The 24,196-nt window shown below is 37.0% G+C and overlaps 1 protein-coding gene and 10 non-coding genes across 13 annotated transcripts in view; 5 read left to right on the top strand and 6 right to left on the bottom strand.

Moving 5' to 3' along the window:
* Positions 1 to 23,678, bottom strand: part of CBP (sarcoplasmic calcium-binding protein) — a 36,019-nt gene extending 12,341 nt beyond the window's left edge. Inside the window, exons 1-4 of one of the 3 annotated variants that reach the window (XM_069827759.1) lie at positions 23,465 to 23,678; positions 22,357 to 22,496; positions 19,362 to 19,499; positions 8,617 to 8,730 (exon numbers count right to left, since the gene is read on the bottom strand). In XM_069827759.1, coding sequence (XP_069683860.1) covers positions 8,617 to 8,730; positions 19,362 to 19,487 — 240 coding nt within the window. In that variant the 5' untranslated portion in view covers positions 19,488 to 19,499; positions 22,357 to 22,496; positions 23,465 to 23,678. Of the gene's footprint in view, positions 1 to 8,616; positions 8,731 to 19,361; positions 19,628 to 22,356; positions 22,497 to 22,614; positions 22,903 to 23,464 lie in introns of those variants that run through there. The other 2 variants (XM_069827760.1, XM_069827762.1) reach the window with 2 other exon arrangements.
* TRNAS-UGA (transfer RNA serine (anticodon UGA)) lies at positions 15,365 to 15,446 on the top strand. Its single transcript has one exon. It is a non-coding gene; the product is annotated as a tRNA-Ser (tRNA).
* Positions 15,522 to 15,603, top strand: TRNAS-UGA (transfer RNA serine (anticodon UGA)). Its single transcript has one exon. It is a non-coding gene; the product is annotated as a tRNA-Ser (tRNA).
* TRNAS-CGA (transfer RNA serine (anticodon CGA)) lies at positions 15,679 to 15,760 on the top strand. The gene has a single exon. It is a non-coding gene; the product is annotated as a tRNA-Ser (tRNA).
* TRNAS-UGA (transfer RNA serine (anticodon UGA)) lies at positions 15,836 to 15,917 on the top strand. Its single transcript has one exon. It is a non-coding gene; the product is annotated as a tRNA-Ser (tRNA).
* Positions 15,993 to 16,074, top strand: TRNAS-UGA (transfer RNA serine (anticodon UGA)). Its single transcript has one exon. It is a non-coding gene; the product is annotated as a tRNA-Ser (tRNA).
* TRNAS-UGA (transfer RNA serine (anticodon UGA)) lies at positions 16,841 to 16,922 on the bottom strand. Its single transcript has one exon. It is a non-coding gene; the product is annotated as a tRNA-Ser (tRNA).
* On the bottom strand, positions 20,818 to 20,901 carry TRNAS-AGA (transfer RNA serine (anticodon AGA)). The gene has a single exon. It is a non-coding gene; the product is annotated as a tRNA-Ser (tRNA).
* On the bottom strand, positions 20,982 to 21,063 carry TRNAS-AGA (transfer RNA serine (anticodon AGA)). Its single transcript has one exon. It is a non-coding gene; the product is annotated as a tRNA-Ser (tRNA).
* TRNAS-AGA (transfer RNA serine (anticodon AGA)) lies at positions 21,144 to 21,225 on the bottom strand. The gene has a single exon. It is a non-coding gene; the product is annotated as a tRNA-Ser (tRNA).
* Positions 21,306 to 21,387, bottom strand: TRNAS-AGA (transfer RNA serine (anticodon AGA)). Its single transcript has one exon. It is a non-coding gene; the product is annotated as a tRNA-Ser (tRNA).
* Positions 23,679 to 24,196: the final 518 nt, after the last annotated feature.

Raw genomic sequence — 24,196 nt, 5'->3', positions numbered from 1 at the left:
GTTTTGAGTTTCATTTTTTATATCCATAGGAAGGCTATTAAAAATTTACTGTCATATAACGCACTCCTTTTTGATAGGACGATAGACTTGCCAATGGAATATGAAAGTCATTTTTGACGCGTATTTATGCTATGAACTGTTGAATTAGTTACAAAGTTTTCACGATTACATACGAGGAAGATTATTAATGAAAAATATACTGAGAAGGCATGGGCATTATTTGTAGTTTTTTTTTTAAATAGTCCTACATGATTTCCTAGATTTGGCACCTACTATTATTATAATTACTCTTTTTTGTAGTAGGAACATACTGTTCCTATCTGTGGAATTTCCCCAGAACATTATTCCAAAACTCATTACCGAGTGGAAATATGCAAAGTATATTGTTTTTAAAGTATTGATATTTACTATCTTTTGCATAGATCTTATAGCAGAACATGCTGAATTTAGTTACAAGTTTTGCCTAAAGCCCTTTCTCAGAGACAGGGTTTTTATGTGCCGTAAATCTATGGACCTCGCAGCTTTACTTCCCTCCCAAAGAAAATTATGCTAAGGATTTTATTGTCCTTTAAAATCCAACACCCACAGCTGGATTTGTACCCTTGAATATCGGAGTCAACAGCTAGCAAGGTGGCTGTTAGCTCAAGGACGATTCCTCCTCCCTTAAAATGATATCGGAACTGTATACGCCACTGAATTCTGTTGCTTGAGAGATGTGCACGATACAGACAGGATTTGTAACTTCGTTATTCATTTGACCTACTTTTAGTGGGCCGATGTAATTGACTGGGCTGTTAGATCAGAGTTAATGCTCTTAGTGTCAGGGCATAGATGACTCTCCTTCGTTTTTTATGTTAGATAAATGAGAGATAGTTGGAACACTAATTTTCTAAACTTTCAACTATTTGCTTCTTTATAATCTGTAAAATTAATTCTTCTTCTTCCTCCTCCTATTTTTCATTTCTGATTCCTAATTTCATAATTTACTTTTAGCCTAGTCTTCATCACACATCCTGTCATTCTTCCAAGTTTTATCAACAGTAATCTCACTAGAGGTTTTGATTTATCTAGAGAAAATCAAAACTCGAGTGGGATTTAATTGACTATTACACGATTAGAAGAAAGTATATAAAGATTAGAAGAAATAAAGTACTCTAATACAATCAAATATTGGTTGACTTAATTACTGAAATTCTATTTCACTAATGTTAGCTTCACCAAAACGTTTGAACGGAGCCGCCATTTTCAATTGACTGTCTATACTGTAAACAAATGACGATCGCAAAGCATGTTTTTATAGTACCGTGAAGAATTTGCAGTTTGAAATGTTCGCAAACAAATGCTAGGGTAATGATAAAAACAAACAAATGCTAGGGAAGCGATAAAATTGCGCGATAAGCAGCCATGATTGGTTGAAAGATGTCTGTTCCTACCGTTTTATTGGTCAAAAATAGTATGACGTAGTAAAAGTGTAGTAGTCACGGTAATATAGCAACCACAATATTATTCGTGTAATATGATTCTCATTGATTTATTGTATACTATGGAGCTAAGAGAGTTTGTACGGAATTATCATTCTTTCATTCACGGTTTTCTGCTCAAAGACAGGTCCTTCACTGCAAACCTAGCATTCTTCAATCTTCCCTATTTTCAGCATTCCTCTTAATCTTCATATACGATTCATATAGCTTAATGTTGTCTATCATCTGATATCATCTTCTGTCCCGAACTTTGCTTCTGTTCACCATTCTTTCCAGTGCATTCTTCAGTAGGCAGTTTCTTCTCAGTCAGTGACTATTCACAGGACTTTACCCCAGCATACTTCTAGACTAAGTACTGCAAATGACATATGAGAAGGTGGAGAATGTTGGAGAGCGAAAGGGAGAAATAGGAATTCCTTGAAAAACTCTATTAAACATCTGCTTTGTCCATCATAAATTCTATTATGACCTGGCAGGGGATGAATCTGGGCCGACTGAATGGGCGAAAAATGCACTACGTCCTGGAGAAATAGTAGCGTTAATTGAAGGAACTTAAATTATATTTCAATGGCGATCAAATGATACAGCACATTCGAAAGGCATGGAGAAAATCAATGGTGAAACGTTTTTTGTTGCTAATTTCACAAATAGGCCTACAATAGTAATCCTGTACCACGCTAATTGAAGTTGAGAATTTAAGAATATGACTATAATGTTATTGTGTTGTCATCTGTCATTATGACATCAATTTTGTACGTGATTCTGGATCTTTAAATTTTATAGATTTTTGTTTTGCTTTTACGGTGTTGGAGTCGCTTCCATCGGCGTAGTATTTGTTTCGTTACGTTTATATTTTAATTATTAATTTGTTCCTAGTTATTAACTTCATCTGAATGATAATGTAATAACTATTTCACTATTTATTTTTATGAATGCCATTAGAGTCGTCGTTAAACGACTATCAACTGGCCGTCAGCTGTTTACACGTGCCAGACCCTCGCGGAGAAGGTTGCTATGGTGACCTTGACTTAGGATGCTGCTTTCACTATCTGCTCTGGCAGTTACAGTTGTATTTACATTATATTGTACACAGAGTAAATCATCCAAAAGACAATATCCAAAGAAATAACTTGACCGGTGAGTGTGGACCAGGGCTAGATTGTCTTTTGTAATTTAAACAATCATATTTCACCAATGCGTGCATGGATTTTCATGAATTATTCCACACATGATCCTAAGACTATAAAAATTAAGCATGCAAAATTTTTAAGTTTCTAGTTGCTACAGTTGATTTATATTACGAACATTTAATATACAAACCCCGTGGTCATGGTTTAAGGCATCTGCCAGGGCTCACGTTCTGGAATGAGCGCCGATTCGAGTCCTCATGAGGAAGGAAGTGCTGGAATTTCGGCCAGTGTATGGGACCGGTGTCCACCCAGTATCGTGATGAATTTGGGAAGCTACGTTAGGTCGCGTAATCCGGCTACGGAAACCAACTTTAACGGCTGGGGGATCATCCTGCTAACCACATAATATCCCGGTAGTGGTTGGATGATACAGGTTTACAATCCCAACCACACTTCCAATAGCAATCAGAAACAGCATAAACTTTTCACGCAATTATAGGAATTATTCAAATACTTGGGATGTACTGTAAGCAGTAACATGAGCTGCTATCAGGAAATCAATGAGCATCTTCTGCGGGCCTCTAGAAAAAGAACTAAGGAAAAGACTAGTGAAGTGCTTTGTGTGGAGTGTGGCATTGTATGGGACAGAAACGTGGTCATTACGACGAAGTGAAGAGAAGCGACTATGCTTTGTTCCATAATGTCTGACAGGAGATGTAAAATTAAAATTATGGTTTATTTAACGACGTTCGCAACTGCAGAGGTTATATCAGCGTCGCCGGTGTGTCAGTAAATCTACTGACGTGAGCTTGTCGCATTTAAGCATACTTAAATGCCATTGACCTGGGCCGGGATCGAACCCGCAATCTCGAGCACAGAAGGCCAACACTATACCGACTACGCTACCAAGGCCGACCAGCAGATGTAAACATTGCCGGCAGAGGAGGAGAAAAGTACAATAATTGCTATTCAATCATTGGCAGAGGTCTCATTCTACGCTTGATCTGAAAGAGGGAGGTCTGAAGCGTTCTACACCCATCCAATTCCAAGACAAGCCGGGAATGTGACCTCTGTCATTGATTGAATAGCAATTATACTTCTCTCCTTACTTCTGTCAGGCATTATGGAACGAAGTACAGAAGCATTTGAAATGTGGATATCGAGAAGAATGAAGCGTATGAAATGGACAGACAGAATAAGAAACGAAGCTGTGTTGGAAAGAGTGGGTGAAGAAAGAATAATGCTGAAACTATCAGGATAAGGAAAAGGAATTGGTTGGGTCACTGGTTGAGAAGAAACTGTCTACTGAAGGATGCACTGGAAGGAATGGTGAACGGGAGAAGAGTTCGGGGAAGAAGATATCAGATGATAGACGACATTAAGATATATGGATCATATGCGGAGACTAAGAGGAAGGCAGGAAATAAGAAAGATTGGAGAATGCTGGATTTGCAGTGAAAGATCTGCCTTTGGGTAGAAAACTATGAATGAATGACCGAATACAGGAATTAGATGAATCTCTGTCACGTTGTATTTATACGAGATACCTTTTGTGTGCAGCCCAGAACAATAAGTTTATCTAGTTATTTGAATTCGTAGTTGGAATATTATTTGCGACATGACACGAGAACTGAACAATTACGAAATGCGTAAAAGGTACAGTGCTAAAATATATCGGTAGTTTTTGTGGCTTAATAGTTCCAGCTGTGGTTCTTTTAAATTAAAAAAAAATATATATACTTCTTTCTTTACAGAGATAGGTTCATTTCAATGGAAACATAGAGTTCCCATTTAATTGTAGGTAATCTGATGTACTAAAGTATTTGACTGTCTGTTGTTTGTGTACTATACGGGTTGCTGTCTTGTCTTTCTTCATGTGTCTCTCCCCACCACACCATCTCAGAATCAGAACCCTCTCTCAGTTTGAACAGGTCGGCACAAGACGGTGGTTTATGACTTCGTGGTATGTGAAAGCAAAAATCTATCTCTCAGGAACATCATATATCATCAGGTAAGCAAATTAGAGACAATCACAACCACAATATTTAAAAGCACAGCAAAACCTACCCGAACATTCCTTTCCGTTTCTGTAAATATAGGCCTACACGCATATTGATACAGCCATCAGTTTAAAATACCTGAAGCTAATCAGCACTGTTGAGATGATATAGCGGTAAAAGCAGTATTAGTGATAGACATTATAATGGTGAGGAAAGTGAGTGATTGTAAATAATCTGTCTCTGTGATGTTTCAAGTTACTTCGTGTCTGATGGCGTCTTATCTGTTTATTTATAACGGTTATTCTTAGATGAAGAAGTCGGTTACACTTCAGTGACCATCATCAAGACTTAAACATTTCTGCCCAAGGGCAGATCTTTCACTGCAAACCCAGCATTCTCAAATCTTACTCTTTTCGCTTTTCTCTTAGTCACCGCATACGATCTAAAAGGTACACACCTGTGGAGTAACGGTCAGCGCGTCTGGCTGCGAAACCAGGTGGCCCAGGTTCGAATCCCGGTCGGGACAAGTTTCCTGGTTGAGGTTTTATCCGGGGTTTTCCCTCAACCCAATAGGAGCAAATGCTGGGTAACTTTCGGTGCTGGACCCCGGACTCATTTCACCGGCATTATCACTTTTATATCATTCAGACGCTAAATAACCTAGATGTTGATACGGCGTCGTAAAATAACCCAATAAAAAAATTAAAAAAAACGATCTAAAACTGTATATTCCTGCCGTCTATCATCTAGAGTAGTGTTGCCAACGTATAACTTGTATTCCCGTCAGTCCAACACCTGGAAATTCGTCAGAATCCATCAAAATTAAAAATAATAAGACCCACTCAATATATCTATAAAAAATTAAAAAGAAAATTTGAACACAACTTACCAATCTTGATAAAAATAATTATTCATCCACATCATCTGCAGTTCATGTGCTTGGTTGGTCTACGCTCCCCCAAAAATTAAATAATTAAAAATGACAGCAGCTAAAAAAGTAAAAAAAAAAAAATGATGTAAATTGTAATTTCCGCCAGAAAATCCGTCACCCGTCAAAGGCATTTTTTCCCCGTCCACTACGTTGAAATTCCGTCAGTTTTACTGACGGAATTTCTGTCCAGTTGGCAACAATGATCTAGAGTTGCAAAGCTAAGATAAACTACAGTTGATTACGAATTGGCAGTGTAGAATTCTGTAGTTTTCCTATTAACATTCGTAGGATGCAATGCAACCTTAGATACGCCAAGGTTCTGCTAGTTGCATAAACAACAGGCGATGTTATCTATCAATGCTATTAAAAATGATGATGATACAATAATAATAATAATAAGCAAATTCCATAAGATAGGGCTTCGTGGTGTACAGATGAGCATTCGTGATACAAAACATGAGATCCTGGGTTCCGTTCTCGTCCTGAGCGTGAAAATTTGTCTTTAATGAGCCTATTTAATACTTCCACTCAAAGATCTAGAAGCTGCGTGAGTGTATACAGATCAATCAATCAATCAATCAAAGAACATTATGGAGCATGTCGACTCCATGTCAATTTCACAAAACGTTTCCATTCTGTTCTGTCTTTTGCTAGTTCCTCCCAGTTGGTAATTCCCATTTCCATGCATTCCTTCTGAATTTCATCTTTCCATCTACTTCGAGGTCTTCCCAGTGGCCTTCTGTTGATAAAGGTGTTCATATATATTTGTTTTACGCTGCTGCAGTCATCCATACGTATAACATGTCCTGCCCAGTTTAATCTTCTGGTCCGTATTACATCTAAAATTGACGGTTGATTATAAAGATTATAAATATCATTATTATGTCGAATTTTTCACTTGTTTTCAAGTGGTCAAAAATGGGACCAAAAATTTTCCTCAACAATTTGTTTTCAAAAACCATTAATTTGTTCACACCTGTGGAGTAACGGTCAGCGCGTCTGGCTGCGAAACCAGGTGGCCCGGGTTCGAATCCCGGTCGGGGCAAGTTACCTGGTTGAGGTTTTTTTCCGGGGTTTTCTCTCAACCCAATACGAGCAAATGCTGGGTATCTTTCGGTGCTGGACCCCGGACTCATTTCACCGGCATTAATCACCTTCATTTCATTCAGACGCTAAATAACCTAGATGTTGATACAGCGTCGTAAAATAACCCAATAAAATTAAAAAAAAAAAACAAAACAAAACATTAATTTGTGTTTTTCCCTTTTAGTTAAGCTCCATGTTTCCGATTCGTATAATGGTACAAAATGACTTTTAAATTTCTGGTTAAAAACGGGAAGATAATAATTTGTGAACAGCATAAAAAGTTTTCTTTGCATTACGTAATCTATTAAGTATTTCATGTTTTCTGTCATTAGAATTGTCTATCAAAACACCAAGATATTTGAATTGATTGACGCTTCAAAAGTATATTTTTTTTATTTTAAGGCTATTGGGAATCCTTTTTGTTTTAGTGATTACCATATATTTTGTTTTACTCTCGTTAATATTTAATTCAATGTTTTGTGCTTTTACCATTAATTCAATCAATAGCTGTCTTATTTAAAGTTCATTTCTTCCTATTATATATATATATATATATATATATATATATATATATATATATATATGAGTGTATACAGAGTAAACCGTAATTAATGTCATTAATTTCAGGGAGTTATTCTTTGAGATATTTCAAACAAAGTTTAATACAGTTTTACTCGCTTTTGCTTCCTTTTCGAGATAAAAATTGTTTTATATTAAACATTTCATAGCGTGATTTGGGAAAACCATTGATTTAATTCCCAATGTGCCCAATCAATTTAAGAGAGCAGTGTATTACGATAATAAATGATTGAAAGAATTTTATTTCTGTCCTTTAAATGTGCAGAAATTTGATCTAAACAAATGTAACATTCAAACATTACTTTCCAGAAGGAAAAAAAAAAACACTTTAACAATGAAAATTAGGCTTACGTAATCGAACACTTTTGTGACTATAAAGGTAAAGGTAAAGGTATCCCCGTAACATGCCATGAAGGCACTTGGGGAGCATGGAGGTAGAGCCCCATGCTTTCCATGACCTCGGCACTAGAATGAGGTGGTGTGGTCGGCACCACGCTCTGACCGCCTTTTACCCCCGGGAAAGACCCGGTACTCAAACTTTTGTGACTATCCAAGGCATAATTTCTAATGATGTAATATATATCTTTAACGTTGACATTTCACTCCTAATTAAATAAAATTGAAGATTAATTCATATAATTTACGATAAAATATGCTTTCCCTACAGAACCTCCTACAGGTAACTTCTGGATTTTTATGAGTTTCGGAAACACTGTATTCCAGAAAAATCTATTTCTAATAAGGGAACACTAATTCATTCATCCATAGTGTTCTGCCCAAGGGGAGATCTTTCACTGCAAACCCAGCATTCTCCAGTCTTTTCTATTTTCTGCCTTCATCATAGTCTCCGCATATGATCCATATATTTAATGTCGTCTATCATCTGATATCTCTTCTGCCCCGAACTTTTCTCCCGTTCACCATTCCTTCCAGTGCATCCTTCAGCACGCAGTTTCTTCTCAGCCAGTGACCCAGCCATTCCTTTTCCTCTTCCTGATCAGTTTCAGCATCATTCTTTCTTCACTCACTACTTCCAACACAGCTTCGTTTCTTATTCTGTCTGTCCATTTCACACTCTCCATCCTACTCCACATCCACATTTCAAATGCTTCTATTCGTTTCTCTTTACTTCGTCGTAATCTCCATGTTTCTACCCCATATAATACTACACTCCACACAAAGCAATTCACTAGTCTCTTAGTTCTTTTTCCAGAGGTCCGCAGAAAATGCTCCTTTGACTATGTCATATCGTTGAATTTGGAAAATTTCTGGAGGGACACAAAGTACAGTTTCTCCGTGTTTGTCTCACTGAGTTTTGGTAACGGTCCCTATAAATACTGTATTAGTTTATATAGTTTACTGGTCGTTACATGCACAGCAGAACAATATCTACACATACATAGGCCTACCTTTTCTGTTCTGTGAGGGCCTTCGGAGTCTGAATCGGACTCGGAATCTGACTCTGTGACGTAACCTGTTTCCGGACGCCCATTAGCGTAGCACCGTACTCCAGTCCTTGTTACCTGAAAATACAGAACAATGTAGTTTGGGTACTTATAAGTACATGGAAACGGGCGACATTCACACAAACAAGTACCAGAATCAAAACTGCACCACATAGCCTATTTTTTTGACTGATTGACAAGCAGCCTGGTTGCTACTGACTAGGTGAATGGATGAATAAACAAATGAGGGAATGGATGGATGAATGACTAGATAAATGAATGAACAAACGTATTAATTAATGAACGAATTAATTAATTAACAGTTAATGAACGAAAAATTAATTAATCAACGGATGGATAAAAGAATGACTGGTTAAGTGGATGGATGAGTGAGTGAATGAACAAACGAATGAATTAATTAAAGGATGAATAAAGAAATGAATGGATGAATGAACAAACGAATGAATGAACTGATGAATATAGGAATGAATGAATGGATAAATGTATTAATGAATGGCTGAATAAATGAATAAGCACACAAATTGATTAATGAACAGATGGATAAAAGAATGAGTTGATAAATGAGTGACTGGATGAATGAACAAATGAAATAATGAACGGATAAATGAAGGAATTAATGAATAAATTAGTTAATAAATTGATGAATGAGTGAACAAACGAATGAATTAATGAATGGATGAATGAATGGCTGGATGAATGAATCAATGGTTAGATAGGTGGATTTATACACAGAATACTGATTTACGTACCGGTACTAAATGAATGGCTTGACTTAATGAACTGTATAACTTAACTGACTGATTCATTGAAATGACAATGAGTGAACCACTAAATGACTGGTTTGATTCACTGAACTACTTGACTTAACGGACTAACTGAACGTGAACTGGTTGACTTGGTGGAGTAACGTAATTGGTTTAGTGACTTAATGAAGGTCCGATATGACTCACTGAACTGGTTGACTTGACTGAATTGGTTGAAATCTATGTCTTTACTGACTGAACTGGCCCAGTAATTAAAATGGCAAAACTGAATTAATTAATGATAATGCCTACAGAGTCGAGAATTCAGGTTTTGGTTTTGCTAATGAAAGTGGAGTTATTTCTCCAGTCCCAAAGAAGTTGATTTGTTATGTTATCGGGCTGACGGTAATCATGCCCAGTTGATACGTGGAGTGCGCAATTTGTAGTGCAGAGCTGATGCCCAATATTGAAGTAGACAGGAGGTAGGGACCACAGCAGAGCGCGTATAGCAGGACAGGAGATCCGAATGACGGATAATTGGTTTGATTCAACGCGTGGGTGAATAACCCCAGCAGTAGTGATCGTCCCGATTGTTATTCCTGGTGTTTCCTTCGCTCCCAGAGGCGTCATTTAGGGGGCAGAGGGATAATTGCCCCCCAATTTAAGATGAAAATAATAATTACTGTATAAGCTAGTTAATGACTAATTCAAATGAAATCACGGCGTTATTCTTTGCTACGTTAATGGTTGTTTGTATGTGGCAAAACAAACGACACTGAAGTTATCGCTCATCTGCTGTCCATGTTTCCCTAGCAACGAAGTATTTATTTACTGTATATAGTAGTTTGACATATAAGTTTTTTTCTGTTATTTATACTCTCTTTAACATCTCTGGCCATATAGCGAGTTAATCTTTTGGGTGAAATCCGAAGGCCTGTGTACTATTGTTGTGAATTAGATAGCGTCTGTAGATGTATTACTGATTTGTTACGAATATGATTTTGGCGATGAATGAAGCCGCTGATATACAGAGATGTTGTGGCCCGAATTTCCTGGCGTTTGTCTTACGGTTGAGGAAAAACCCGACCGGGAATCTAACCCGGGCCCTCTACGTAAAAGACAAGCATGCTGACCCCTACATCACAGAGGTGGTCTTTGATGTATTTTGAATTCAGTGTTGTGTTGATTTCTGCAATAATTATGGTTTTCACAACAGAAGAGAAGGTGTCTATTGCCGAGCATTATTTTCGATCGGTCATACGGAGTGCCCCGTTAGGAGCGACTTAACTGTGCGGCACCAAATAACTCAATAATGTTAGCTGTCATCGAGTGTTCCGTCGTACGGGATCAGTCTAATGTCGCCTTGCATGTTATAATTATTACTTATCTTGATTTTCAGAGTATGTTTGTAATTTCAGTACTCCGTTTGTTTGTTTTGCCGCATACTGTAAAAGTGCATTCTTTTATTGTTAATTGAAATTACGATTTTGGTGATTCTATAGAATAACTATAACAAAGGAAGCACCATTTTTCTTTAACAATTGGGTACTATGAATATTATAGCACGGTATCCGATACTTTCCACAGAATAACTTAGCACTATTCATCTGTTGTACGTAGTTACGAATGCATGTATCGACGCCATCATGGCACGTGCCAATGAGACATGTAATTTATGTACTTATGTTTGCTCGAGAGGTCCAGTTGCAAATTTCTGGATGTGGGTGCTTGGGGGCCTGGGCCGCACCAGCAAGAAAGCATTTTTAGTGCCAGTGTAGTTAGATTATTGTCGAAAGAGGTGTATTTCGACATAATTAACAATCGTGTTTTGTGTTTAAGTGATGATCCATTTCTTCGTGACTTGTGATGTGGACAATATGGTGGCGATACATCTATTCATTACTACATACAATAGGTGAAGAGTTCTAAGTTATTCTGTGGAAAATATTGGGTGGCGGGAAGTAAATAACGTACCATTCGTAGTACGCAGTTGTTAAAGAAAAATGGTTACTCCTTTGTCTAGTTCTTCTGTAGAATTATCAACATTTCTTTATCAATAAAACTTTGTCTTCACAAATGTTCGCACCTACATCATATTAACAGCAAGTGTATATGAATTACGTATTGTATAGGGTGTAAGGAGTATAAGTGTCATCCTTTTCACAGTCGTCGAGGACTATCTACACTCTACAAGATCAAAATATGTTCATAAAACATAGGGTCAAAACTTCATAGTTTTCCTAGAAAAAATATTTCTTTCCTTATTTTATTTGCGTTATACTGCTTATATCATTAGTAAAATTATGAAAACAATTACATCAGCAAGTAGCTACATTTAGCAAAGAGTTAATTTTAGTTTAAATAAATATTTGTGTGTTCTACTACATTTGCGTAAAATTAAATAATAACGCAAGGTTAAATTTGTTAATATTCAGGCGTGAGAGACGTGGCAACATGTTCAGGAGGATTCATGCAGCTGATTACTCTGCACAGACATACAGATCCGCTGAGTTCAAGCTCCCCGTCCATATGTCTCCTGCCGAGCGGATGGCAGTTCAATACAGGTATTCGATAAACAACTTACAATGTCATTCACAGTTCAGAAATATCATGATATGTTATTAATTTATGGAGAAAGTTATCGTAATTCAAGTGCGGCAAGAAGGATGTACCGTCAACGTTTTCCGCAAAGAAGCTTACCTAATCGGCAAACTTTTGTACCAGTTTCTCAACGATTATTAGAAACTGGGAGTCTCTTACCCCGTTTCGAAAATCACACAACCAGAAATTTCTTTAAAAATGATATTGCTTTACGGAAGCGGGAGAGATCAAAATTTTGCATTAGAAAAAAAGTTTGTCTGATTATGGAGTTTTTTTAGTTGGTTATTTAACGACGCTGTATCAACTACGAGGTTATTTAGCGTCGAGGAGATTTGTGATAGCGAGATGGTATTGGGCGAGATGAGGCCGAAGATTCGCCATTAATTACCTGGTATTTACCTTATGGTTGGGGAAAACCTCGCAAAAACTCAACCAGGTAATTAGCCCAAGCGGGGATCGAACCCGCGCCCGAGCGCAACTTCAGACCGACAGGCAAGCGTCTTAACCGACTGAGCCACGCCGGTGGCTATGATTGTGGAGTAAACCATTATTGTTAATGGTAATTTACCATAATGTTCTATTAATGGGATTGAAAGTTTATATTTGCTACTCGTTTTATGTAAACAAACAGTTGGCCTGGTCCGCCCCTGCATTGAAAAGAGCATCTGTTTTGTACTTGTATGTCTGTACCCGCTTGAGTTGTACTGTGTGCTTGTAAACCTCCTCCTCCCCATCTGGCAACGTTGTCAAACGTCTAATATTGTAAACTTTAATAATTAGTTCAATATTGCAATTAGAAAAAAATTGTGACATTGTTTCTTCCTTATGATATGAATAATCATCAGTTAAAATACACCCTGTATAAGTAGGATAAAAAGTTAAAACAAGTCCTGTGTGTCGAAATTGTAAATGTACTGTAAAGTGGGGTAAACTTGACCATAAAACAAACAAAAAAATGAAATCATAGAATCATAAAATTCAATATAGTGGAATGTAATGGAATTAACACACAGAATGTAATATAACAGAATAGCGGAATGTAATAAAACAAAATTGAATATTGCGAAACGAAATAATGGAGTAGAACAGGCTGTGATAAAATGGAACAGAATGAAACAATGCAACGTAATAAAATAGATGAGAATTGAATAGAACAAAGTCGATTCCGACGGAGTGGAATGGAACAGGATGTAATAGGATAAATAAGAATGGAATTTAGTGGGATATAAACAGGAATGAATGTGATGGAGTCTGTCGTATACTAATGTAATACGCAGAACTGGATGAAATTTAACTGAACAGAGTAGATCAGACAGAACATCTGCTTTTGAATCTCATTTGGTCACCACGGCCATGACCAATATTAAGATCTATCGTCTTTTGTAGACAAACAAAAGACGCTGATGTGCTAGTAGTCACGCAGATTTCTCAATTTTATCGGATATGAATGTTTACATGTCAGTCAGCTGGTCGGAGTTCTTTCGACCGTGGAAGACTCTACAAACTCTGTGCCCTCGATAGGCTGTGTGGGAGGACAAAGATCACAACTCCCCTTCGTAGCGGTGACTAGATACGCTGTCTTGTTATTTTCCCAAGCCGATGCAGACGTGCTGAACTGCAGGTAACTATGAAATCTCTTGTTATTACTTAAACATGCGATGGCCCTTTTGAACTGCAGAAAACACCAACTTATAAGGGAGATGGAACCTTGCTCTCCCTCTGAACTTGTGGTTACAATGATCTACTTCATGGATTTTAATCTTCGGACCTTTCAGTTCCCACTTGTGTAAATATTTTCAGCAAATATTATACATTTTAAATACGCAGATTTTCATATCGCCATTGTTCCTGCAATAACTCCATTGTGCAAAATATACCATTTTTAAGCAGGAAGAAAAAACACATTTATTCATCCTATGGCAGCCGTACATAGGAGACTGTGAATTCTTACATTTTCGAAACGAAGAAATATAATTACATATAGGAGACTTTATTATTTGCTGTATCACTATTTAAGTTACTGTATTTAATAGAGCAAAAATATGAAAATCGGTAAATATATCCCATAGGAGTTATTGCAGAAACAACGACGATATACAGTACATGTATGTATAATGCGATCCATTTTTCATATTGTCAGCAACAGGCTAACACAGGAAGCTGTTGGTTTTGGTGTAAATGGAGGGAATGGGAAAAGCGAATGTTCAATCTGTTCCGGTAGTATTTGAAAAGGAGTCAATGATTTCCCGGTGATACGAGAAAGAGAGGACAGAAGTTGGGTTAGTAAGGTGACATCACAGCGTAACGGAACCTTTAACGTCACTGTACATGCTTACTTAACTTCATAACAGAAAAAAACCACGGGAAATTAGGTTAGTCCCGAAACAGTAATATTTTAGAGTAATACATACGACTCCCGATAATTCAGCGAAATATCGAAAATCGTGAATGACCTGTAAAATTTGTTATTATTATTATTATTTAAATTCCAGCAAAAGTTACTCTGACAATTTTAATTACTAAAATACACATCAAAATCAAGTCCAAAATGCAAAACAATGCAAAACATTTTGAAACATAAAATATTTTACAATGCTACTGTGGTGTAGAATCTTAACACAAGAATCACAAGTTTTACAAAATGTTACAAGATACGTTTTCTTTATTTGTTTCTTAGAAGATCGTTCATATTTTCTGATTTTAGATCCCAATTTTTTAAGAGAAAATGAGGGGGCGTAAGTTGAGTAAAAACAGAAATGACCCTACTTCGCCCCTCCCCCAAAAAAGATTGTGGATTAACCGCAAAGCGAATTAACCGCACGTGAATTATCGGCAGTACAGTGTATTTTTATCTAAATGATCAGAAGCAAGATTTTACTAATGTGCATAATTTAGACTCATAACATGCTATAGGCCTACTCATTAAATATTTGGATAATGTAGTGAATTAAGCATTCTTAATAAATTGACAGCGAGATAAAATTTTAGTTTCAGTTTCTAATATAATCTGAAAATAGGTAAATACAAAGTTATTTCACGTTAATTTCGAAATCAGTTTCTTAATGGAAGCGTACGTTGCAATCGTGTCGACTGCGGAAGTGTATGTGATCAGGGATTTTGCTTATAATTACGTACCAAGGATGACACCTGTTACATGAAATTAGATCCATTAGAATTAACAAAAACTGGGGCAGTTGCGGCCGAGTGGTTAAGGTGTTTGACTCGAAACCAGTTTTTCTCTGGGAACGTAGGTTCGAATCCTACCGGTTGCGTACATTTTGTACATATCATTTACCATCAGATTGAACATAAACGACCAGGACGGTTTAGGGAGGTATGTTACAATAGCAGTCGTGGCCGAGTGGTTAAGGCGTCTGACTTGAAATCACATTCCCTCTGGGAGCGTAGGTTCGAATCCTACCGACTGCGTACATTTTGTAGATATCACTTAACATCACTTTTAATATATAGGACCAGGACGGCTAAGACAAGTATATTGCAGCAGCAGTCGTGGCCGAGTGGTTAAGGCGTCTGACTTGAAATCAGATTCCCTCTGGGAGCGTAGGTTCGAATCCTACCGACTGCGTAGATTTTGTAGGTATCATTTACCATCACTTTGAATATATAGGACCAAGACGTCTAAGACAAGTATATTACAGCGGCAGTCGTGGCCGAGTGGTTAAGGCGTCTGACTCGAAATCAGATTCCCTCTGGGAGCGTAGGTTCGAATCCTACCGGCTGCGAATATTTTGTAGGTATAATTTACCATCACTTTGAATATATAGGACCAGGACGGTTTAGGTAGGTATGTTACAACAGCAGTCGTGGCCGAGTGGTTAAGGCGTCTGACTTGAAATCAGATTCCCTCTGGGAGCGTAGGTTCGAATCCTACCGGCTGCGTACATTTTGTAGATATCACTTACCATCACTTTTAATATATAGGACCAGGACGGCTAAGACAGGTATATTGCAGCAGCAGTCGTGGCCGAGTGGTTAAGGCGTCTGACTTGAAATCGGATTCCCTCTGGTAGCGTAGGTTCGAATCCTACCGGCTGCGTACATTTTGTAGGTATCACTTACATTTACCATCACTTTGAATATAAAGGACCAGGATGGTTTAGGCAAGTATACTACAGCGGCAGTCGTGGCCGAATTGTTAAGGCGTCTAACTCAAAATCAGATCTTCTCTTCGAGCGCAAAATTCGAGAACTACCGGCTGCGTGCTTTTTAAACCATTTAACATCAGTTTGAATGTGAAGGATCAGGGTAGCTTAGAATATACTATAGCAGTTTCATGGCCAAGTGGTTAATAAGTGTGGCTTGAAGTAAGATTCTCTCTGGGAGCAGAGATTATAACCCTGCCGGCTACGCAAATTTTGAGTAGTAACCTCCATTGCCAACAAGAGGATAACTAATAATTTCTTTATACTGACGTAACGACGTAATCGTGTCTGGCTGGTAAGGCATCTGACTTGATTAGAATTATTTTCAACAACTTATCTCCTGTTTCAGACCGTTTTAATTTCTACTCCAAATCCAGATCTTCTGTTCTCATAATCTTGGATTTAAGAAATGTTTTTCTATAGAATACTAGAAGCATTATTGCCTCGATGTACTATTTTTAATTGAAGAAAATGGGTAAAAAAGAAAATTTAACATGCAGTCCGGATTTGAACCTTCACCATCTTGATGTACTACATTTTTAGTGAAACCCCTAAACTACTTGACCTCAAAAAATAAAAGGTAACAAGCATAGTAAGTTGAGTTCAGTAATTCAAATTTTTGGTATACAATATAGAAAAATAAAATGTTCTCATTTGCTTCGCAGTCGGCAGGACTCGAACCTACGCTCCCAGAGGGAATCTGATTTCAAGTCAGACGCCTTAACCACTCGGCCACGACTGCTACGACGTGTACTTTTCTCTTTCAAGAGATGTGATCAAATGAAACCCATTTCAACTAATATTAGTTGGCTCGAACTGGTTTAATGCAGATATTTCTTAAGCATCATCATTTACCATGAGAACAAATCCGATCTATTGGAAAAAAAAAATGCTTTTGAAATCACATCCAAAGAAAAAGAATTGCTTTTCAAATCACATCCAAAGAAAAGAGTTATGGCAGAAGTTCATTAAAATAAACCAAATGCGGTAACAAAATTTTCAATTACAGAAGGTTGCTAACCTCTACAAATTCGTGGGTGAAATTATCCCCAACCTAAATGCAGGAATCAAGAACGGAATCTTGGAAGAACTGAAGACGGTGTTATTTTGTGGTAGTGCGTAAATTCTGCGCGCATTTCTAATAGCAAGAGGTTAATGAACTAGGTGAATCTGAACAAGGAAAGATAAATATGAATTTCGAAATGCTCAAGCTGTTTAGCCAGATGAACAAAATGAAATGTATCTAGAAACCAGAAAGTTTAACCGAAGTCTGATGCATGCTGCCTACCCCACTCACCCCTTGTTCCTTTCAGACGTGAAATGCGGTTGTTATAAAGTTTACAAACTTTTTATGAGTTCATATTGAAGCCTCTATAGTGGCTTTCACGTCAGATTATTACTTACTTACTTACTGGCTTTTAAGGAACCCGGAGGTTCATTGCCGCCCTCACATAAGCCCGCCATTGATCCCTATCCTGAGCAAGATTAATCCATTCTCTATTATCATATCCCACCTCCCTCAAATCCATTTTAATATTATCTTCCCATCTAAGTCTCGGCCTCCCTAAAGGTCTTTTTCCCTCCGGCCTCCCAACTAACACTCTATATGCAGTTCTGGATTCGCCCATACGTGCTACATGCCCTGCCCATCTCAAACCTCTGGATTTAATGTTCCTAATTATGTCAGGTGAAGAATACAATGTGTGCAGTTCTGTGTTGTGTAACTTTCTCCATTCTCCTGTAACTTCATCCCTTTTAGCCCCAAATATTTTCCTAAGCACCTTATTCTCAAACACCCTTAACCTATGTTCCTCTCTCAAAGTGAGAGTCCAAGTTTCACAACCATAAAGAACAACCGGTAATATAACTGTTTTATAAATTCTAACTTTCAGATTTTTTGACAGCAGACTGGATGATAAAAGCTTCTCAACCGAATAATAACAGGCATTTCAGATTATTTCCTAAGAAAATTAACATTGATAATTAACAGTGATACCAATCAACGTAGTCTACAGCTCTCCCAGTGATCAACTCAATTTCTACTATTCAATACTATAAATCCAAGGCAGTAATTTTTATAACATTTTACTAGTAGCTTCCTCATATGTAGCTATAAGAAATTAATTTTGTTAAAAGTGTGGCTTTGGACTATCTCATTCCCACTCCTTCAATATTATTTTCTTCTTGTTAGCAATAGATTAACGTTAGGGAGCAATTTCATAGAGAAGTCTTTCAATAAAACCGAAGTTCCCTGCAACAATTAATTCAAACTACCATTTCCATTAATTCAGAACTGTTGAAATTAATACAAATTGTAATCCTATGTTAAATTAGAGCTTTACCATTTTTTCAGAACGGACACTTCCTGTGAATTTGTCCGGGACATTGTATATTACAAAAATAAATTTTAAAAGTTGCTATTAATCTCTTTCCTCCTCTATAAAACCATTCAAAATGCTATTCGAATTGAAACATGTTTCACCAAGGCAATATGTCTGCGCTGCAATGAACGATTATGCTTTATGGAGATTTCTAACAGCCTTTTTGGTTATGTGGATAGTGTATGAGCTTCCCAACTAAACTGTCCGCGGTTCGAATCCCGGCGTGGGCAATGGAAGAGATCTATCTGCCGTCCATGTAATTGGGTGCATCAAACGTACTAAACTACTATGTCCCTTGCCATGTGCTACCCATGAGAAGGGATGTCCGTAAAATGTTCTTGTCCAGTATTAGTCAAAAGTTCATACCCTCCCCAACATCGCATTGGATTGTAAGCCGGTAGTTATAAGGAGAGGTAAAACTGACGAAGAAAGAAGAAAGATTTTGAAATTAAAATGATTGTCATCAGTCTCATTAATCGCTTAAAAAGTTTATTTTTGTTTCCACTGATTATTATTATTATTATTATTATTATTATTTCAAAACTTTAATGTGAACTTATTATCTGTGATAATCTTTCACACAAAATCAAAAGCAAAGAAATGCTGCATTTGTTACTTTCTGCTTTACCGACAGGAACAACATTGTTTCTCCTGGCACAAAATTCACACTATTGAAAGATGTGTCAAATGACCATTAATTTATTATTAATGGTTGCTAAAAGGCGCTAGAATATCATATTCAGACGTTCCCCACCACAAGTGTTACAGATGCTTAAGTACCACCACCATCTCAATCTCACCTTTGTAAGCAATCGAGTGTGGACGAGGGATGCTACAGCTGATGTTGAGGTAGCAGGGGTTGAAATCTCTTTCTCCAACAGAGCGCTGGCCGCCCGAAACGTTGCGCGGATCATCGTGCTCGCCATAGTAGCACCCAACTAGAAAAACACCGTAAACAACTCACTGTCACCCTCTCTTAACATCAGATGACTTCGTTCTCCTTCGATGTCTACGTGCCTTCGGACGCCGCTACATTTACCATCTTCAAACACCCTTAACCTCGCGCGTTCTACGCATGCGTGAGTGCGTTGGGACAGTACTGTGGAGCTGCATACACTCCAGGGGAACGCTGTAGGAATGAGGGCACACAAAGTTTGTTGACCTGTTTCAGCCACCGAGTCTATAAACAAGAAAATTGCTCTATTACTAGAAGGTGCTTAGCTGAGATTGTAGTGTGGCTGGCTTAGGATTCTGAGGACACCTGTTCGACTTAGGGTTGCCACCTCCCTTTGAACCTTGATAGGAACACTTAGAGGTGTGTTCGTAAGGCTTACCGCTATGTATTGAATTTCAGTGTAATTAATCAAGAAATTAGGACACTTTGATATTATAAATCTTTTCCTCCTTTTAAAAATATTTATTACTTATTTTAACAATTAGATAGTAAATCTTTAGAATATTTTAATTAATCACATTGTAAATTAGGATCACAAAGCACATGATTATGTCTTGTGACTAGAACATAGTACGAAATGGAAATATAAAAATTGGAAATTTATCCTTTGAAAAAGTGAAAAAGTTAAAATATCTTGGAGCAACAGTCATAAATATAAATGACACGCGGGAGAAAATTAAACGCAGAATAAATATGAAAATGTCTGTTATTATTCGGTTGAGAAGCTTTTATCATCCAGTCTGCTCTCAAAAAACCTGAGAAGTTAGAATTTATAAAACTGGTTGTTCTGTATGGTTGTGAAACTTGGGCTCTCACTTTGAAAGAGGAACAGAGTTAAGGATGTTCGAGAATTAATAATTTATATCAAAACTTGAGAAGTAATATTTTTACATTGCACTGGTTCTGGAACAAAAATAAGTGTACCTAAATAAGTTGTAACAAAGAATATCTGTGTGCACTTGTACAATACATTTTATTGTAATCCAAATTTACTTACTTACAAATGGCTTTAAGGAACCCGGAGGTTCATTGCCGCCCTCACACAAGCCGCCATCGGTCCCTATCCTGAGCAAACATGGCTTTTCTTAGAGACTGGCAAGATATTAAAATGTTAATGTATGATTAATTTTACTTCATGTTATGAATATAAAATTTGCGCAGCCCGTAGGATTCGAACCTACACTCCCCGAGTGAATCTGATTTCTAGCCGGCCATACAACGCGTTTTTTTATTTATTTTTTTTTTTTGGACAAGATATTGCATCGTAATCAAGTTAAAGCTTAAGTTAGTAATACAAAATTTGCCCAGTCGGTAGGATTCGAACCTACGCTCCCAGAGAGAATCTGATTTCTAGTCAGACGCCTTAACTACTCGGCCAGGACTGCCGATAGACAATATTTATTTAAGATCAACAAGATATTGTAACATAATCAAATTAAAGCTTAAGTTAATAGTACAAAATATGCGCAGTCGGTAGGATTCGAACCTACGCTCCCAGAGGGAATCTGATTTCTAGTCAGACGCCTTAACCACTCGGCCACGACTGCTGATGGACAGTGCTTATTTAAGATCACCAAGATATTATAACATAATCAAATTAAAGCTTAAGATAATAATACAAAATTTGCGCAGTCGGTAGGATTCGAACCTACGCTCCCAGAGGGAATCTGATTTCTAGTCAGACGCCTTAACCACTCGGCCACGACTGCTGATGGACAGAGTTTATTTAAGATCACCAAGATATTATAACATAATCAAATTAAAGCTTAAGATAATAATACAAAATTTGCGCAGTCGGTAGGATTCGAACCTACGCTCCCAGAGGGAATCTGATTTCTAGTCAGACGCCTTAACCACTCGGCCACGACTGCGAGATGACGCTGTTATATATAAAAGGTTGTTACATTTGCCATAGGCTAGCTGGTTGTCAGACCTATTGCATTTACTTGAAGTACTTTGTATAATAATGAATAGGTATGATGTTATGTACATAAATTAAAATAGTTCGTTCAGCATTCTCAAGTGAAATTTTTCTTGGCTCAGTGGCTAGTATTTACTTATACTTGACATTTTTTATAAGCAAATTTTTGTTTGTCAGCCATTATTCCGCGCTCTTTTACTTTCGTTTGTTCCAACCGTTTCGTAAGCAACGGTTCCAACTGCCACTATGTGTAATTTTGACTGCAGATGGCAGCATTTACGGACAGCTGTATTTCTCTTTCTCAAATAAAATACGAATATATGCCAATGATGTCTGTAACACAGCTTTAAGAAATGAAATGTTTTATTCAAACAATAAAATAAAAGAACATGGTAAGGTGATATTAACCAAACTGAGTGATCAGGGCTTATTTATAGCTGCTACAAAACAGTGTTGCCAAAGGTGACGTTCCAGCTCTCCTAAAATACTGATAAAAAATCCCCTAAAAACAATCGTATATGAAAAAAAGGAAGGAATTTTCAGTGGTAAATAACAAAATTAAATCTACTTTCAGTTTATAATTCAATACAATGCTAGAACATAGAACATAGAGAACTACGGTATTACATCATATTAAGTATCTGTGTGCACAATATTCTAGCATATTTCAAGGATTAAGTAGGCCTATCAGTACAGAAAAATGTTACCTACCGTATTAAAGAATTGAGAAAAAAAATTCTAATGAAAGGTAGGCATATCCAGTGCTGTCATGGTAATTTTTTTCTTCACCATATGCCCAAACCTTATTTTTCTTCCTTGAAATATAAGCCTATTTTACTCTCATCTCTCTATCCCACCGACAGTCATTTAATGGCTGTTTTAATATTAAAGAAAAAGTAAAGAAATTGTTTTGCTTTACCTTTTAATTGTGAAACGAGTTTCAAAGAATATCCCATGAAGTTTTCACAGTAGTTGCACATTTATCTTGATGAATCTTGGGGCGTATGTCTGTGTTTTTCCAACCATTCTTTTAAGGAACTACGGTTCTGGATTTTAGCGCTGTAAAGGTGGAGCATTTATGTTTATGAACATCAAAGAAGATATGTTAGGAATAGCAAGGTTCAGTACAGATTTTCATGTTACAAAATATAGAACTCCATGTACAAAACTTAGAGACCTATATGCCGTATGGCTGCATATGGGCAAAATTTTATCTTCCTCATACGATTAAATAACAAATTATAGGTTCCACGACGTATGGCCCCGCATGGCCTTCATGATAGCTCTGCATCCTATATACGGTATTTATGACTGTAATGGTGTTAGACTGTTTTCTTTTATTCTCCCGTGAGAAATCGAAGTTTCACCCTTAATTACTGCACCAGACAATGCAGACTTAAAGAGTGTAGAGAAGAAAGAATATGGCCACACTAGTAGATACATTAATTATATCTAGAAGGTTCTTTCTTTGAACTGATAAATATCTAATCACAAGCCATAATGTTTACAGAAGACATCAGATCTAAAAATGAACATGTCCAGGAATAGACCAAATTCCAAACTCTTAGGTGCCAACCGCTATTTTCCAGGAGTCCCCACATTTTACCCATACTTACAATGAGAAAACTATTCGAGCTAAGATAAAAATAATATTGACCAAAATATATTGAACAATAATATACATAATTAATAAAACACATTACACACCCGAATTTCTTCATACGGCCGCTTTTGTTAACATGATGGATTATTCGTAGCGCTATAAAATATATCGAATCGTGAGAAAATTCTGAACTCAATAAAAACTCAGGCGTCACATGAAATTTTTTAGGCGCCATGGTGACTTGGCTCTCGGGATTTGTCTACCTCTGGACATATCCATATTATAGGCCTATAATGGGCCTATCATAATATGGAGTTCCTGGTTTCTGTAAATATTTTTTTCCAACTAAATCACTGCTTTCAGTACCGAGGCTATTGTAGAATTGGGTTACTTCAAAACTTTTCTTTTTGCTAATTATCCTTACCTTTTACAACCCGAATCACGCGAGTAAAGTGGGTAGGCATTGGATACACCCTTAAATGTTTTAGAAGAAGATTCTTCTCAGATATTCATAGTAATGAATTCTTCTTTTTCCGCGATTTCCTTCACTGCCTGCACTTACACAAGTATTAAGTAAACTGTTCATTATTAATATTGCTGTAAATCTGTTTATTTCTTTTACTGCTCATCTATAATGGTGGCTTCATTGTTGTTACTAGTGGAGCCCTAGTCACAATACGTATTTAACAATAGATGACAGCTAACATTCTATTACGTTCAAAACAAACAAAATTAGACCGCCCCGTTTATGATTGGTGGTTTCAAAGTCAAGGTAACCAATAGTAGGAATTAGGTCATCTTTTGTTTATACTCGGTCGCTATGCGCGGCATCCCTGATTAATGTGATCAGGGGCGTCATTAGTCATTGTATATAAAATAATAATTAATAATAATGATAATAATAATATTTATTTGTCAGAAACCAGTGTACAAGGCCTGGATATGACGTTGTCAGGTTTGATAATATACACACGCACATTTAATATATTAATCGTCAAGAAAAAAAGTTTAAAGAACAGTTTAGAATCCTCAAAGTTTATATTTCCACTAAGCAATACACAGAAAAAATGTATCCTCTAAAATATTCCCCATGTAACGTCTTTGTTCCCCATAGACTAGATTCCTAAAGCGTAGGGGAAAATTCCATAGGTTGGCT

Source organism: Periplaneta americana, chromosome 6 (genome assembly GCF_040183065.1).
Source record: "Periplaneta americana isolate PAMFEO1 chromosome 6, P.americana_PAMFEO1_priV1, whole genome shotgun sequence".
NCBI classification, from domain to species: Eukaryota; Metazoa; Arthropoda; class Insecta; order Blattodea; family Blattidae; genus Periplaneta; species Periplaneta americana.
This window is presented reverse-complemented; position numbering and strand designations above follow the sequence as displayed.